At 35.6% G+C, this 19,116-nt stretch overlaps 2 protein-coding genes across 2 annotated transcripts in view; both read right to left on the reverse strand.

Annotated features, from left to right (window-relative positions):
* Positions 1 to 19,116, reverse strand: part of LOC142339268 (NADH-ubiquinone oxidoreductase 75 kDa subunit, mitochondrial-like) — a 494,345-nt gene that overhangs the window by 425,751 nt on the left and 49,478 nt on the right. The gene's annotated exons all lie outside the window — the stretch shown is intronic.
* Positions 946 to 8,331, reverse strand: LOC142339261 (perivitellin-2 67 kDa subunit-like). The gene is made up of 3 exons (XM_075389151.1): positions 8,050 to 8,331; positions 2,134 to 3,782; positions 946 to 1,585 (listed from the first exon to the last, which is right to left on the reverse strand). The coding sequence occupies exons 1-3, from the start codon at positions 8,090 to 8,092 to the stop codon at positions 1,124 to 1,126; spliced, it is 2,154 nt and encodes a 717-aa protein (XP_075245266.1). The 5' UTR covers positions 8,093 to 8,331; the 3' UTR covers positions 946 to 1,123.

The raw sequence follows: 19,116 nt of genomic DNA on the forward strand, positions 1-19,116 counted from the left end.
AAAAATTAGGTCAAAAATACCGAAAATGTGAACAAAAACCGATGAATTACATCAAATATTCACAAAAATTTAAAGCCCGATAACTCCCTATAAAGAGCGAAAATTGAAAAAAATCTTTTTTTTTATTTCATATTCTACGCTGGATGAGCTTTTTAATGATATTACTCACAACTCTCTACGATGATTATATCGATCGGCCAAAATTGTCTGAACAAAAAAAAACCATTTGAGTATATAGTTCCTCCCCCAGTAAAGTGGGTCGGAACAAATAACAGCAATCTCGCGGCATCTCGTTTATTTTTTAGAACAGAATAATTAGCCATCCTGATAGTTCAAACATGTATGTGAGTTTTGACTTTGGGGTCGTATTTCACCTGTCAACAACTATAAAATCATATAGCAAGACTGGTAATACTAAACATTTTATCATTTTTTTCACTAGCAAAAGCATTTGGCATTGAAAAAAACTTACTTCTCTGTGCTTTTATTGAGTCCGATTATGACACCCCGACAAACTATGTCAATGTCTATCACCTGTACTATTTTGTTGTTTTGACTTTACTTTTTGTCTTGCTGTTATTTTTATATAAAAGTTCTCTTCAGCTCAAAGCAATCTGTCGTTTGCTTCCCTCCAATCCTCGAAATTCATGCCGAATCATTTAGTGTTTCAGTTGTAGCAAGATTTTAATTTGCCACTAGATCCATGTTTGCCAGAAACCTTGTATTGTAGTCTCCGAACATTAAAGCTGTTTTTAGCGACAATATTTTTTTAACTATTTAACTGTTTTATTATTTTTTTCTTTCTTCATGCAGTCAACCTTGTTTCATATATCCTGAATGAAACCATTTTTTGTTATATAAATGTATCGTTTTGTTTTTAGTAGCTTCTATCACCAAGTCACTGCCCTTAAAAAATTCCAATAAATTTTCTCTATAGAAAGCCTGCATTTTTCGAATTTTATTACAGAAAATTTATAATTTAATCTTCAGAAAATGCAAGTTTTGATGTTTCGTGAAACTGAGAAAACTTGATTTGAATTTGTTGAAGTAGACTGCATCAAAGCGCAATTTTGCAGCTATTCGCAATTCATGGTCTCGTTTCAGCTGTTATTGACTGTCAATGTTAGCCAAGGACATCTGTGATGCCCCATTGAATGAAGTTCTCTGTGTATTTCCTGTAGCTACTGAAAGTAGTGTCATCCAAATACACAGGTGTGTACTCGTTCACAAAGGCACATTGGCGTGTGAGCTCTTTTGGGAACGGCTTTCCTTTGATGTTCACTTTGTAGTTGTAGCATAGCTGTGTGTTCGCAAACCAGCTCGGAATCAAGTCTGGATTTTTAGCCCAAATTTTCCACTGCATTTGGCAGCCGCCCTTCCTGTGATCTGTGTGATCAAAGTACTCCGGGCTGTAATGGTTGACTTTGGTGCAGATTTCTTCGGCTGTTCCGTTTCCACACTGGCCCACATCCCCGTTTGAGGCGAATTTGAAGCATAGCTGGACGTCTCTGAACCAGTCATCCATGTCTGGAAGTGTGAACAAACCCCACATCATGTGACATCCTCCTGCTTTACGGGACCAGTCCTGGTACACAAATTTTTACAAACTTTTTCTGTGAAAGATATTAAATATGTATTACGATGATGTAACATCAAAACACCTCTCTTAAAACTTTTATATACTTTCAAAACACAAATTAATGAACAATTTTCCTTCTCAATCTCATTTTTGAGTGACTAAAGCGGTTTTATCACTTTGACGGCAAATTTAATGGCAAATTAACACAGAATACTCATTAAAGTTGAGGATAAGTTCAACTTCTTTAATGTGAAGGGTTCACGAGAGCACAGTCAGGGCTTTTGATTTTGCCCAGACGCGCTCGCGGTGTAAATGTTAAAAATTTTAAAAAAAAACTAAGTATTGCGGCGAATGAGGTGAAAAATGCCTCCGCTAAAAACCGCAAAACTACCGCTAAATTCACTGAAAATCTTACAAAAAAATCATCGCTAAAAGATGTGAGCGCTTCGCGTTGAAATATATACATGCCTATATATTTTCACCACTATATACCGCAAATCTTACATTATTTCTCTGCAAACCCTGGACCCGGGAGAGAAACCTGATAAATATACCTGATAGAGACCCGTGAACTGATTGACAGGAGCGCAGGTAGGGGTAGAACCACTGCAATATTTGTTTGGCACCTCATTGTGGTACTGGTAACACAAATAAGTCTGTTTCCACCATTTGGGCACAGCCAGGCTGGATTTGATAACATCACCCCACTTTGCAATCAAGTCATGGTCAAGTACGTCAGTCTTCACCATTTTGTTTAGTTCCTCGTGGATTTTGAGCAGATTGTCAATTTTGCCCTTCTGGTACTTTTTCTCTGTTATTTCTAATCCTTGTTTTACTTCAGCCAGGAAAGCCCTGTCTAAGTGAATCTGTACTGCCCTTCGCATCGAGTCCCGGATTCTAGGGTCGTCAATTAGATCGTAAAATGGGATCAACTTGCCTTTATATATGCCAGGAACATCTATTGCTGTTTCAACCCACGCATCAACTCCTTTATCGGCAAAAACCTCAGTTTGGCCGCCGTATATTTCGACTTTCTGGGCTGCGTTCGACTGGAAATTTTTATCCACAGGTTGCTTTGATACCTTTTTGTTCCCGTTTGTTTCGTACCAGTTCATAAACCAGCGCATACTCTCATTTTTGATAGACATTTCCGTGTGTTGTAGATGATATTTGCTTGAAACAGAAAACTGGTTTCTCATAAAGGGACCAATAGTAGCAGATGAGTAATAATGAGTACCGAACGTGTGGATAAACTCCTCGTATCCTTCGGGTTCATCTTCATAATCATCAGCCAGGGTTGACAGAAAACTTTCAGCGTGGAAACCCAGCGCAATAGTTTGATATGGTTCCAACATAACTTCTGTATTAAACAGATATGATGTAATATCAACTATCATTTTGGAGTCTAGTTCAACTTCGTTGGTCATATCTCTGAAACTGGAACTTAATGAGAACATTCCATTCTCCTCACTGATACCAACTAAGTTCACCAAGTATTTTTTGATTTCCTCGTATGACCTGAACACCGTGGCAACTTTGTTTAACGATTCGCCAGGCACATTTTCGATCTTCCAAACTTGATCCGGGATCTGATATGTCTTCGTGTTGTACGCGTTTGTCCACAGTTTTCCTTCGTCGCATGTGAAATCAAAAATCGGACCTTTAAAGCCAGCAGGTTGCGAATTCTGGACGGTAAACAGTTCCAACAAAGTGATGTCAACTCCTGTGGCCATACGAGTCAGTCCCCCAGGGATGTTAGAACAAGGAGCGTACCGATGATGAGGATTTCCCGGATGTCCCCCATAACCCATTGAATCATAGTTGTAGTCCTCGTCAAACTGATTGTAAGCATCGAATGGAGGATATTTTCCCTGCTCACTCCCATAACGATCTCTATCATCATAGCGATCTCGGTCATCGTAGCCAAAAGGAACCCGTCTGTCATTGTCAGATGCAATATCGTGGTAGGAATCAAAGCTGCCGTGGCTTCCTTTGTCATCATATCGGCGATTTTCAGTGTAATCTGGGTCGTGAGGAGCGAATTTGCTAGCTTGTTCTTTCATACGCTTGTAGAGCTCTGAATTAGGCTTCAAATCGGTGAATTTGTCAAAACCAGGCTCATCCGTCTCCCTGTCATCTCTCCGTTGGTCTCCATAGTCTTCGTCTGCAGCCCCAACCCACGTTTGAGCGCATACCACACTTACTAAAATTAAGCATCAAATTATATCTGTTAGGGTTTAAGCAAGCGTAACCACTGCGAAGTGAAAACAAACCAGTACTGGATTTCAATCAACATCTCTTACTTACAAGGCTAGTGTAGGTACCATTAAGCCGATAATTCGTTAGCTCTCGAAATTGGGCATCTCTTACAGGATACATCTTTACAATTTAGAGTTGGTTGTTCTCTCGCATTCATCTAACAATATCAATTCGAGAACACTCATTAATGGTATAAACGTCTATACTGTAGCAATTGGAAGGTCATTTTTAATGTACCAATCAGATGCTACTGTTTTTGCATTTGAGATTTGCATCAGCCAAGTGTTTTTGGAGTCACTCGGTGTAGTATTTTACAAAAATGAGAAAAAAAAAACATATCTAGCCTTAACTGGGACGTGGAAAAGAATGGATGATCGCACTAAGCAAGCGTATTTCTTTTAAAAGTTGAAGACTGATAATGATTACAGATCTTTATAGAGTAGGAGGGAGAGGCTTACGTTAGCGTAATTTTTGTTCACGCCAATTTAGGTGACTGAATTTTGAATTTAAAAAAAAAACTTGTTTTTCCATCATGACCGATTTAAACTTTTCCATACTTTAATCAGGTACGAGTTGAAAAATTTTCAAATTTTTACTTCTAATTGACATTTCAGATCTTAATGAACTCATTAGTGATGTAAAACAAGCCACTTCCATAGATACATGAAATACAACAATATTTATTGTGTATTGTGATGAACAGAAATGGAATAGATAAGCCTAAATATGTGTTCTGAGGATGCTTAGGACCCTCATTTTTTCCAATCAAAAAGAGAAGATCACTTATTACCAAACGAGCCTAGCTTCATTATCTTAGATAATGTATTTAAATTATCATTAGAGCACAAAAATTGAAACCCATTCGGCAAAAAATTTTGCCCTCAATTTGAAAACAGCTTGCTCATTAAGCATAATTAGATCAGTTAAATTGAATTTAAAGGAAATTGAATTAAAATTTTGCAACAACAGTTTTGCGTGTATATTTCAGCTTTCCTAGTAGTTCCTTGTCTTTCTATGGACATTTGATTTATAAAATAAAGATAATAGGTAATAGATTAATGAACTAATGGACTCATTGTATATAATAAATTCGTTTTCAGACTGTTTCAATAGATGTCCCATTTAATGCAACAATGAGGCTCGGTAGTGTGCGGTTGCGCATAATGTTCCGAATCTGCTCAAACACGTTTTCGCTTAAATGTCCACCAAATGTAGAAGGGATAGAAAACTTTCAAAAAATCATTTATTGTGCAAAAATACTTGGTTTCTCCATTTAAAAATCCTTTAAGCTCCAAACGCTACGGAAACGACAATAAACTATTAGAGGGCCGATGACGACTACAATTAACGAATGTAAGAGACAAGACAAACAACAACATCAATTAAAAACAACCAGCAATACTTACGACCAAAACTTTTGAAAAGATTCGTGAAAAAAGCAAAAGAGCCAAATATAAAATGTAAACTAAATGACTTGAATTTAACGAGAAAAAGTACGGGACCTATTTTTTTGAGAATAATAACCAGTGCACAGAAAAGAAAAGAGCAAAGTTACAAAATACATTTACACTTTTTTGAAAATAATTATATTCAAAGTTATGAAATCAATTAGCTATCAACTGAACTCTTTCAATGGCTTCAATTCTATCTTCATAAAAAACCATTGAGACTTGTCATTATCCGGGATGTCATACGACTACCAAAAAGAAACAATACAGGCAAAAACCAAAAAGTGTCGAAGCCAATACGATCAAATTCTTTTCACTTAAAAATTGAATATAATCAATTTTGCCCAAGTTCAATGCCATTAATGCGATATGTGTTTTTTCAATAATATGCCAATAAAGTGATGACCGACAAAACAGCAAAAGAGGACCTCAAAACTGGAAAAGGTCGGAAAAAAATTACAAGAAATTAAGAAAACTCGTATTATCAACGCCAGAAAACCAATGTTTATTCAAAAAGAAAAAATCAAAAATACATCATAATTCACTCAAAAAATGGGACCAATCTTTTCTATGAGAATACGCTAAAAGGTTGCAGAAATATGATTGAAAAAGGCAAATCTGAAAAAGAACATATTTTTTAAAACAAAATAAACAAAACAACAAACAAAACGACATAAAATGCATGAACAAAAAATGGGCAAACAGTTTAAATTGTTACTGCATAGAAAACTGATTTCTTGTTATTAGTGAGACTTTGTAAAGAACTACACATTAACACTGAATACAGGCATAACTCAAAATTTCACGAACAATTCTAGGCAAAGTATGTTGAAGCCAGAAAACCATATGCCTTTCAGTGAAATTCTAGCGTTTGCTCATTTGCTTCCCTTTGCCCGTAAATTTAAATTGTCATTAATTTAAGTTTGATCTTGGTATGTAACAATAATTCTGGTATGTGACAAAAAAGTCAAAAAAAAAATTGAAAAAATATATACAGCAACCCATTACAATCGAATAGTTTTTGAGTTAAAAAATTCTAAAACCAGACCAAAACTGTTTTTGCTCTTGCAGTTTCTTGCCTTTGCGTTAAACCGAAAACGTAACATTTGTTACCGAAATAGCTCTTTTGACCGAAAAGTCAATATTTCAAAAACTAGTGAAGAATTTTGCACACTTATCGAGTTATATTACCAAAGAAACATTATGTATCAACTGAAAACAGCAAGTAGTTTCTTAAAAAGTTCGTAGTTACCAAATTAGAGATCTGATTAGTTACACTCAGCCATAACACTACAAAAAGAACATAAAATGCTTGCAAATCTCACGAATTTATTTAAAATTTACGAAAAACCATTTGTCAGAGTCATAAAAACCACGAGCTTTACTCATAAAAATTAAAAATGTTTTATCGCACCTTTTTGGAAATATTAAAAACCTCTTATCAATTGAAATTAAAAGAGACTTTCACGTAATTGGGATGAAAAAAAAAACAAAAAAGATATGTCAATAAGGACAGACCCAAAATAAAACCCGAATCCCTTTTCATCGATAAAAAAACTCAACGATTTGACCATTACCGGCCTTGCTATCGCTGCGCGTCTGTTAAAAAGCGCACTTGTTCTGGAATATGGCGTAACTTTTTGGCAAAACGAAATCTTAAAATATCAAAAAAACTATACATTTTTAAATGATTATGGGTTTGAACTAGCGAAAGACGGCAAAGAGTTTGTTTCCAGAAATTTTTTTGAGGAACCCGAGGTTCAATTAGCCAATATTTGAATAAGGAAGATCGTGTTAGCATTTTTGATGTCTGCGCCACTGGTCAAACTGGTCAATTTGAACAAAAGAACGGAAGTTAGGCTAACGTTCACAAATTTTAAACCTCCGTAAACCGAAACTCCTCGGAAAAATCGAAATTCAAAAAAAAATATTTATATTTGAACTTTTACGACGTAAAAGCTTCACAATGATATCACTCACAACCCTGTACGATGAATATATCGATCGGCGGAAACTGATTGAAAAAAAAACAGTTGAGTATTTGCCCCCCCCCCCCCCCCCCCCCAATAATGTTGGTCGGAACAACTAGGGAAGGGGAGATTTAGAGATGTAAGTTACATAAAACTGCGCGTCATGTTAATTTTGCTTTTCGAAACTTTTGCTTTTAATTGGAGTATCCGTTTTCAAGTTGTTTAGGTTTTTTCCCCAAATTTATTCTTTATCACGATTTTATTATCCCGCCAATAACTGTAGTAAAAAATTTGGTCCTAGAAATCATAAATATACAAAGGCAGTTTTTTTATTCAAAGTGTATTTCACAAATAAAAGATTTTCATGAAGTAAATGTAAATTATGATTTCCAGGCAAAAATGTCTCATAAATTTTAAAACACGAACCCGAAAAGGTAAAAAAAAACTGATGACCAGTTGATGTGACTTGGAAATTCATTTTGATCGTCAGCTGGAAACTGTGATGCTTATATAAAGCTGAAGTGACCAAACATCATTTAAAACTTGATACATCAGCAGAGCAATTATAGACTGCTTTATATTTTTTTGGTCATGAGCGTTAATTTCTTAAATACACGCGTTGTGGTGCGGTTTAATGAGCGGATGATATCACCCTTCCAGACAAAAATATAAAGCAGTAAAAACCTCATAGTCACGTGAATATGGCGATACTCACTCAAAAGGATTGCTTACATTCTTCGAAACCCACAAAAAGCTATTATTATCCAATAAAATACTTCTTTAAAAAACTAACCGACATAAGCTGTCAAAATTAAAACTCTGAAGGCTCTTTTCATTCCACGACCGTCAATTTTTCTTCAGTTCTGACAGCGCTTCAATTAATAAATTTGTCAAATTTTACCAAACAACAAATAGCCCAAGAGCTGCCAATAAGCAAGAAGAAACACAAGGTTCGCCCAATGTGAGCAAATAGTACGAACACAAGCGAATGAATCGTGGTTTGTTTTGATATTTAACTGCCATGAACCAGTTTCCATTGCCATCAATATCGGATGACTACTATTTGAACAACAAATTGCCATGACATTTGTGACTGACAAAACAAATTTCAGTTTTAATAGCGGCCTTAATGGCAATTTGAAGAGAACAAGCCATACAGGATATAGGATACAACAACCTGCTATTCAATCAGGTTTCCTTCACTGGCTTCCTTCACTCTAGAAGCTGATGGAAACTGCAGCTTAAAACGGACATTTCTTCAAAAAAAAAAATGAAATTTGATAAAGTTTGCTAATATATGTTGCACGGCAAATGCAAAACTAAGCCATGAGCGCTATGAAATTCAAAATATGTAATTTCAACGCTGAATGCGCTTAGAACAGAAAATAACCCTTTTAAACGTTATTTATCTTAAATAATTTAACATTTTAGTATTAATCTTACATAATTTGAAAGTTTTGCTAATAGTAAATCATAATTTGATCTTATATAATCTCTTGCCCAGCTTTGTGAAACAGATTCAATTTCACAAACTCTTAGACCTACAAAGTTAACGTTTGGGTTTAAAAATGATTATGTAACTAACCAACATATGGAGCAGAATGTCATTTATCTCTTTTTGGAGCTAAGAGTGCTTTCATTCGTTCATTTGGCTTGGTAGTAATAGTTGAGCAAGAGTGGGGGGGGGGGGGTAAAAGGATTTACCTATGTATTAAAATTAGGTATAGCCTCTTTTCATCCAATTTCAAAAGATGTACCTAAATAAAAGAGGGAGAAAAAAAAGACCTGTCAAATTATCATAATTACCCCAGGGGTAATTATCTTAATTACCCCAGGGGTTATGCATCCAGTTGTTTCCGTTCCAAAATACTTCAGCTAATCTTATCTACTTAGAGAAATATATCTGTAGAACTTTTACTTTCATACAATTCGTTCGCTCATAAATTTCACAATTCTAACTTTCATTCACTCATTTACGAAAAGAAAAAAATATTTTAACATTTTTCATTGAAATTCATTGAAATTTTTACTAGAATTTAATCAATTTTTTGCTAATATAAGTAAGTTTGGCCAATTTTACTAATTTTTCTAACCAAAAAACACCTGATTGTTGTCAAAAAATACCCACTTAATGCCAAAAATATCCAATTTTTACCAAACAATACCCAGTTTTGGCAAAAAAAAAATACCCAACTCCTGGCAAAAGAACATTCAATTATTACCAAGAAATAGCCAAATATTACCAAAAAAAAACAATTCTTGGCAAAAAAATACCCAAGTAATGCCAAAAATACCCAGTCCCTGTCAACAAATAACCCAATTCTACCAAAAAACACCCAAGTTTATACCCAATTATTGCCAAAAAAATACCCAATTACGGCAAAAAATACCCAATTCATGACAAAAAATTCATGACCCAGTTCTTGACAATAATTACCCAATTCCTGCAAAAAACACCTAATTATTGCCAATAATAACCAATTAATGCCAAAAAAACCCACCTCTTGGCAAAAATTACCCAGCAATTGCATAAAAATACGCAATTTTGGCGAAAATTTGACCAAGCCTTGCCCGCAAAATAACAAATTTGAGCTGACAATACCGTTTTTCATCAACATATTCTGAAAAATTAAACAAAACGTACTCAATTTTTTCCAAAACCGTTCGTATTTTCTCCCATTAATCCCACGATTTCGTAACTTTATAACATTACACGTTTTAAAACCTTTATTGTAATAAATAAACCTCTCACATGATCCAATTAATTTTAATTGGAGGGAAATAAACTCTGCTTTGTGCATACCTAATAACAATTCTACTGGCTCATTTGTTAATGATCATAAATTTCTCACGTGATTAGACAATAAGTCACTGAACTGACAAAAATAAGTTAAAGTAGCGTCAAAATAATTATGATAAACGATGATAATTACCAGTATTCTGCTCCAGTAGCCTACGATGACGTTGACTTAACTATCTACGTAGACTCTACCGCTCATGACAGTGAGCTCGGAACAGTCATGCAAATTTTAAACGACTCGGTGCTTGAATTGTATAGAAAAAAAGTGCATAACTTCAAGTTAATGGAACTCAGCCGGGAAAGAGTGACCAATAAATTGAATTTTATTTACAATGATTAACCAAGTTCAGCTAAAATAAATGCTTCATTTGGTTTTGTACTTCAAAGCGTTCAAAACTCGGACAAATTTCGATACTATTACGCAGCAGATAACAACCCCGTATTCTTAATTCCCATTGTTGTCTCTGATGACTCAGATCTCAGTTTTCTCAGATCACAATTGGGAAGTGAAGATTTTCTACCGAATCTTATTAATCAGCGTCCAGATATGAAAAGGAAGTGTTATTGTGTTACAAATGTCACTTTCTTTGTATTTCTCCTGAGTGGTGTTCCGCTTGAATGCTTGAACAATCGATTCCATCAACTCTACTAAGGACTCCATAAGTTAAGTGTTTTGTAACTGACTGCGAAAAAAGCCCTACCAAGACAACTTGTGTATGTTTTGTGCACTGGCTTACGACTTACATGACAGCGACGAGCTACCGCAAAATACAAGGAAATTGATGCAGACATTTCTGCCAGAGGCAAGAAAGATGGTTAAAATTTTCCAGGAGTATTTGAAGACAAGATTCCTTTACTTGAAGAGCTGTCCGGCCGAAACATTCAACTTTACACTATTTTCTTTGACGCTCAATCTGAAATTTTTGCTGAAATTACTCGCTGCTCCTCGATGAAATGCAAAAGGACAACTTCGCTGTTGAGATATGGGAGACATATCTGTTGCACAGCAGACATCAATAGGTCTCTCAGAAAACTCCGCTGCTGTGTATGTGATCAGTTTTTCGACAGATTCTTCAATCTTAAAAGGCACAAGCAAAACTTCTCCTAAAGCACATACCACAAATATACAAAAAGAGCTGATCAATTATCAGAAGCTATTTCTCATCGTTTGCAAGACGTTAAAATCAATGGTCTAAAAGAGCTGAGGCTGTTTTCTCATCTCAAGGTATTCGATTCCGAGTCAATAACCATTCCCGACGATACTCTCAGAAACACAGAATTGACTTCGTGGATTGGAAAACATTAGCGTGTCGATAGCTTCCAAACAACTTGAAGACCCAATATTGATTTGCAACGAAGATCCACATCAAATAATTCGTGATTTTGAATCCAACTTAACACAGAGCAGAAAAGAATACTATTTTAATGAGAGAAAAGCTGAATCATTTCGTCCTGGAACTGGCAAAAAAGTATTCCACTGTTCGACACTTGGTTTCAGTGAAAGACAACCCGGGACGCAACTGCGCAGAAAAATTATTTGAGAACGAAGCTGAAACCGAAGAGGACGAAGATGTTCAAATTCAGAAATAAAAAAAAGCAAGCGGAAGATGTCACCAAATTTGAGGCACGACTTTGAGCCAATTTTTGCCAATTTTACTAATTTTTCTAACCAAAAAACACCCGATTGTTGTCAAAAAATACCCACTTAATGCCAAAAATATCCAATTTTTACCAAACAATACCCAGTTTTGGCAAAAAATACCCAACTCCTGGCAAAAGAACATTCAATTATTACCAAGAAATAGCAAAATATTACCAAAAAAAAACAATTCTTGGCAAAACAATACCCAAGTAATGCCAAAAATACCCAGTCCCTGTCAACAAATAACCCATTTCTACCAAAAAACACCCAAGTTTATACCCAATTATTGCCAAAAATACCCAATTACGGCAAAAAATACCCAATTCATGACAAAAAATACCCAGTTCTTGACAATAATTACCCAATTCCTGCAAAAAACACCGAATTATTGCCAATAATAACCAATTAATGCCAAAAATACCCACCTCTTGGCAAAAATTACCCAGTAATTGCATAAAAATACGCAATTTTGGCGAAAAATTGACCAAGCCTTGCCCGCAAAATAACAAATTTGAGCTGACAATACCGTTTTTCATCAACATATTCTGAAAAATTAAACAAAACGTACTCAATTTTTTCCAAAACTGTTCGTATTTTCTCCCATTAATCCCACGATTTCGTAACTTTATAACATTACACGTTTTAAAACCTTTATTGTAATAAATAAACCTCTCACATGATCCAATTAATTTTAATTGCAGGGAAATAACCTCTGCTTTGTGAAGTCTGATGAATACCTAATAACAATTCTACTGGGTCATTTGTTAATGATCATAAATTTCTCACGTGATTAGACCATAAGTCAATGAACTGACAAAAATAAGTTAAAGTAGCGTCACAATACTTATGACAAACGATGATAATTACCAGTATTCTGCTCCAGTAGCCTACGATGACGTTGACTTAACTATTTACGGAGACTCTACCGCTCATCACAGTGAGCTCGGAACAGTCAAGCAACTTTTAAACGACTCGGTGCTTGAATTGTATAGAAAAAAAGTGCATAACTTCAAGTTAATGGAACTCAGCCGGGAAAGAGTGATCAATAAATTGAATTTTATTTACAATGATTTACCAAGTTCAGCTAAAATAAATGTTTCATTTGGTTTCGTACTTCAAAGCGTGCATAACTCGGACAAATTTCGATACTATTACGCAGCAGATAAGAACCCCGTATTCTTAATTCCCATTGTTGTCTCTGATGACTCAGGTCTCAGTTTTCTCAAATCAAAATTGAGAAGTGAAGATTTTCTACCGAATCTTATTAATTAGCGTCCAGATACGAAATGAAAATTTTATTGTATTACAAATGTCACTTCCGTGCACTGGCATTCGACTTATATGACAGCAATGAGCTACATCAAAATTCAATGAAATTGATGCAGACATTTCTGTCAGAGGCAAGAAAGATGGTTAAAATTTTCCAGGAGTACTTGAAGACAAGATTCCTTTACTTGCAGAGCTGACTGGCTGAAACATTCAACTTTACCCTATTTTCTTTGACGCTCAATCTGAAATTTTTGCTAAAATTAGTCGCTGCTCCTCGATGAAATGCAAAAGGACAACTTCGCTGTTGAGATATGGGAACCACATCTGTTGCACAGCAGACATCAATAGGTCTCTCAGAAAACTCCGCTGATGTGTATGTGATCAGTTTTTCGACAGATTCTTTAATCTTAAAAGGCACAAGCAAAACTTCTTCTAAAGCACATAACATAAATATCCAAAAAGAGCTGATCAATTATCAGAAGCTATTTCTCATCGTTTGCAAGACGTTAAAATCAATGGTCTAAAAGAGCTGAGGCTGTTTTCTCATCTCAACGTATTCGATTCCGAGTCAATAACCATTCCCGACGATACTCTCAGAAACACAGAATTGACTTCTTGGATTGGAAAACATTAGCGTGTCGAAAGCTTCCAAACAACTTGAAGACCCATTATTGATTTGCAACGAAGATCCACATCAAATAATTCGTGATTTTGAATCCAACTTAACACATAGCAGAAAAGAATACTATTTTAATGAGAGAAAAGCTGAATCATTTCGTCCTGGAACTGGCAAAAAAGTATTCCACTGTTCGACACTTGGTTTCAGTGAAAGACAACCCGGGACCCAACTGCGCGGAAAAATTATTTGAGAACGAAGCTGAAACCGACGAGGACGAAGATGTTCAAATTCAGAAATTAAAAAGCAAGCGCAAGATGTCACCAAATTTGAAGCACGACTTTGAGCCAATTTTTGCCAATTAATAATTTTTCTAACCAAAAAACACCCGATTGTTGTCAAAAAATACCCACTTAATGCCAAAAATATACAATTTTTACCAAACAATACCCAGTTTTGGCAAAAAAAAACCCAACTCCTGGCAAAAGAACATTCAATTATTACCAAGAAATAGCCAAATATTACCAAAAAAAACAATTCTTGGCAAAAAAATACCCAAGTAATGCCAAAAATACCCAGTCCCTTTCAACAAATAACCCATTTCTACATATTGCCAAAAAATACCCAATTACGGCAAAAAAAACCCAATTCATGACAAAAAATTCATGACCCAGTTCTTGACAATAATTACCCAATTCCTGCAAAAAACACCTAATTATTGCCAATAATAACCAATTAATGCCAAAAAAACCCACCTCTTGGCAAAAATTACCCAGCAATTGCATAAAAATACGCAATTTTGGCGAAAATTTGACCAAGCCTTGCCCGCAAAATAACAAATTTGAGCTGACAATACCGTTTTTCAACATATTGTGAAAAATGAAACAAAACGTACTCAATTTTTTCCAAAACTGTTCGAATTTTCTCCCATTAATCCCACGATTTCGTAACTTTATAACATTACACGTTTTAAAACCTTTATTGTAATAAATAAACCTCTCACATGATCCAATTAATTTTAATTGGAGGGAAATAACCTCTGCTTTGTGAAGTCTGATGAATACCTAATAACAATTCTACTGGGTCATTTGTTAATGATCATAAATTTCTCACGTGATTAGACCATAAGTCAATGAACTGACAAAAATAAGTTAAAGTAGCGTCACAATACTTATGATAAACGATGATAATTACCAGTATTCTGCTCCAGTAGCCTACGATGACGTTGACTTAACTATTTACGGAGACTCTACCGCTCATCACAGTGAGCTCGGAACAGTCAAGCAACTTTTAAACGACTCGGTGCTTGAATTGTATAGAAAAAAAGTGCATAACTTCAAGTTAATGGAACTCAGCCGGGAAAGAGTGATCAATAAATTGAATTTTATTTACAATGATTTACCAAGTTCAGCTAAAATAAATGTTTCATTTGGTTTCGTACTTCAAAGCGTGCATAACTCGGACAAATTTCGATACTATTACGCAGCAGATAAGAACCCCGTATTCTTAACTCCCATTGTTGTCTCTGATGACTCAGATCTCAGTTTTCTCAAATCGCAATTGGGAAGTGAAGATTTTCTACCGAATCTTATTAATCAGCGTCCAGATACGAAAAGGAAGTGTTATTGTGTTACAAATGTCACTTTCTTTGTATTTCTCCTGAGTGGTGTTCCACTTGAATGCTTGAACAATCAATTCCATCAGCTCTACTAAGGACTCCATAAGTAAAGTGTTTTGTAACTGACTGCGAAAAAAGCCCTACCAAGACAACTTGTGTATGTTTTGTGCACTGGCTTACGACTTACATGACAGCAATGAGCTACCGCAAAATACAGGGCAATTGATGCAGACATTTCTGTCAGAGGCAAGAAAGATGGTTAAAATTTTCCAGGAGTACTTGAAGACAAGATTCCTTTACTTGAAGAGCTGACTGACCGAAACATTCAACTTTACCCTATTTTCTTGGACGCTCAATCTGAAATTTTTGCTGAAATTACTCGCTGCTCCTCGATGAAATGCAAAAGGACAACTTCGCTGTTGAGATATGGGAACCATATCTGTTGCACAGCAGACATCAATAGGTCTCTCAGAAAACTCCGCTGCTGTGTGTGTGATCAGTTTTTCGACAGATTCTTCAATCTTAAAAGGCACAAGCAAACCTTCTCCTAAAGCACATACCATAAATATCCAAAAAGAGCTGATCAATTATCAGAAGCTATTTCTCATCGTTTGCAAGATGTTAAAATCAATGGTCTAAAAGAGCTGAGGCTGTTTTCTCATCTCAAGGTATTCGATTCCGAGTCAATAACCATTCCCGACGATACTCTCAGAAACACAGAATTGACTTCGTGGATTGGAAAACGATAGCTTCCAAACAACTTGAAGACCCAATATTGATTTGCAACGAAGATCCACATCAAATAATTCGTGATTTTGAATCCAGCTGAATCATTTCGTCCTGGAACTGGCAAAAAAGTATTCCACTGTTCGACACTTGGTTTCAGTGAAAGACAACCCGGGACCCAACTGCGCGGAAAAATTATTTGAGAACAAAGCTGAAACCGACGAGGACGAAGATGTTCAAATTCAGAAATTAAAAAAAAGCAAGCGCAAGATGTCACCAAATTTGAAGCACGACTTTGAGAACTATTACAGTACCATTCCTGTTTTTGCATTCAAAACAGGTCTCGTTTAGATTTAAACCTGAAAAAAGTATTTTCTGCATCACATCCTAATTGAAAAACACGTGTTCCCGAAGTGATTCGAATGGGGAACAAATATTTTGAAAATTATTCGTGGCTTGCAGCTTCTGGACATTCCAAACGTTTTGTGATGAGCCACAACTCTGGATAACTTACACAAAGCCTATGGAGCAAGCGAAGAGAAAAAATTCTTCCATCATGAAAGGTTTGACAGTAGTTAAAAGTTGAATGTATCCCAACTACCTCCAATTGACAGTTTCTGGAGCAAGCTGAAAGACCAAAACGTACTTATAATTGAGTATGAAAAACTCATGCAAATGAGAAAGAGTGGAACGGCAGAAGAAGCAATATTGAAGAAGATGAGACTAACGAAAATACTCCGAAACACCAGGGAAAATTATAGGGAACAGCAAAAGATTTGGGAACGAGATGGAGTGCAGACGTTTCGCGACTTCGGTGGTACAACAACAAAGATGTCAAACCTATGATAAAGGGTGGTTGATTTTTACCACTCAAAACGAGTAGACACGTTAAAACTGAGTTACACTATTCCCAATTTAGCCAACAGGTTTCTCCATTCCTCAACAGATGCTAATTTTTCCATTTTGTGCCAAGGACAAGGACTACGACAAGTACATTCAAAAGTGGCTAACAGGGGGACGTTAAGTCGGGGAGACAATGGACCGAGAGTCCGAAATTTCATGGAAATCTATTGAAGGCATTATTTCAAGTCAATTTCGCCCCTTTTCTATAACAAAGATGCCAACAGGACCATATACAAAAAGGTAGTACAATGAAGGGACTGAAAAACTTCAAAAATGAACTTGAGAAGTTACTCCGACCAGCAGGTGACGCAGTTTTTTAAACAGCCTATACTAGCTGTAAAATGCAAACCCAGTTCGCACACAAGAAGCCGAATTTCGGACCTTATTTAGTTGATGGGTTTTGTAACCATTGCAACACAGTTTTCGAAGCGAAGGGTTGCTTCTTCCAATTTTGTGCGTGTCGAAAAGCAAACCAGTTTCTCTTTCAAGACACTGAATAGGGATTGGAGTGACGAGAAAGTGACAATGATAAAAACGAGTACCTGCAGGGATTGTGCATAGAAGTAAAAGGAATCTGGGAGTGTCAATGGAAGAAATTGAGGACCAAAGACATAAATGAGGTTAAAGATTTCATCAATTCATGTTAAAATTTCCAACAATCGAGTTCCAAAAACTCTCTCATTGAGAAAGTTAAAAGTAGAGACCTATTTGGTGTTTTCGACTGCAGTCTTGAGGTCCCAGAGGAACTAAATCCGTTTTTTGAAGGTTTTTCTATTTTTAAAAATTGTGAAATTAGACGGGATGACATTAGAGAGCACAAGAAAGAGCATGCTGAACGTAAGACATTGCTATCTAGACCAACGAAAATTTTAATTTCCGGTTTCAAACTTGAACGATGACCAATTATCACGCCACTTTTTTAATTCTATCTGGAAAAAAGAGTGATTCTAAGAGACGTTTTTTGGCTTCTGCAATACACTACCCGCCGCTGCTTTGAATCGTTTCTTGAGAATGTTGTTGATGATCGCCAAGACGCAAATCGGAACAAAGAGTCAACTGTCGTTGCAGACACTATGAAGTTGGTTAGAAGCAGTTCACTTGCTTATCAGATACTGTACCGCAGTCGACGTACGAGCACAAAATTTGTGAAAGTGCCTCATTTGGATAAGTTTATTAACAGCAGATTTTTCAAGTCCCTGAACGAGTTGCCATTGAGTTTCTAGACCACATTTATGATCTAGAAATGAGCAAGACAAGTATCAAGCAAAAAAGAACAATAGTTATTAACTTTTTTTATCCTCCAGTGTGCCAAACTTAAAATGTTGCATTTTAAATACATTTTTTTCCTCTTTCTGTAATCCAAACAATTATGAGTTGATTGAAAGGGATACTGATAGTCTTTACATGGCACCTAGTGAGGAACAAGGTCATTCGACTAGAATTGCTGACATTGTGGTACAAGATGAGGCAAGGCGATTGCAATGATAAATTTGCAGCAAACTCTAACAGCAATTTTTTTCAACGAGAATGTTGCAATAAGCATGCTGCCTTTGACAAGCTACACTTGGTCTTTTTAATTAACAATTTTGGTGTTCTGAGATGATTGCGTTGTAGTCGAAATTTTACTGCTGCTACGACGAGCGATCATATACAGTGAAATTATCCAGTAAGGTGCTAAACAAAGAACTTTGAGGAACCCTTAGCCAAAAACAAAGGTACTGTTTGGTTAGGAGCAAATATAATTCATGCAACTGGGGATTCCGCTTGGTCGACAATTAAAGTATGCACGTACAAACTGAAAAAAGAGGGACTTTCGTATGTTTATACGAAACGTAGTCTGTGAAGATGAAATTCACACTCCTGTGGATTTATAACCCATTTTGTCTTATATTTTGTAAGTTTCTCATCTATTTTCATTTTATCGTTTTAATTCACTGTTTACCTAACCAATTGTCTTTCGAACAAAATCATTGTATAAAATCACAGAATTAGACATAGATACACATACAAATCAATACGAATAAAAGTTTTTTAAGAAGTCGAAAAGCGCTTACGCCATTTTCTATTGTTTTGAAACATATGTTTTACTGAAATATATTTTTTTAAAAAAATGTCGTTTTTTACATAGGGTTTATATCATATATGTACATTATGACGTTTTTTCTATTCAATTTGTCAGTTTTTGAAGTCTTCTTAAGGTAAAACTTTGAATTACATCATTTTTGCGAGAGGAAATGTTTTATTAAAACTTTTCTTTTCAAAACTATCGTATTTTACATGAGGTGT

This window comes from Convolutriloba macropyga, chromosome 1 (assembly GCF_964194025.1).
Source record: "Convolutriloba macropyga chromosome 1, txConMacr16.3, whole genome shotgun sequence".
Taxonomy (NCBI): Eukaryota; Metazoa; Xenacoelomorpha; order Acoela; family Convolutidae; genus Convolutriloba; species Convolutriloba macropyga.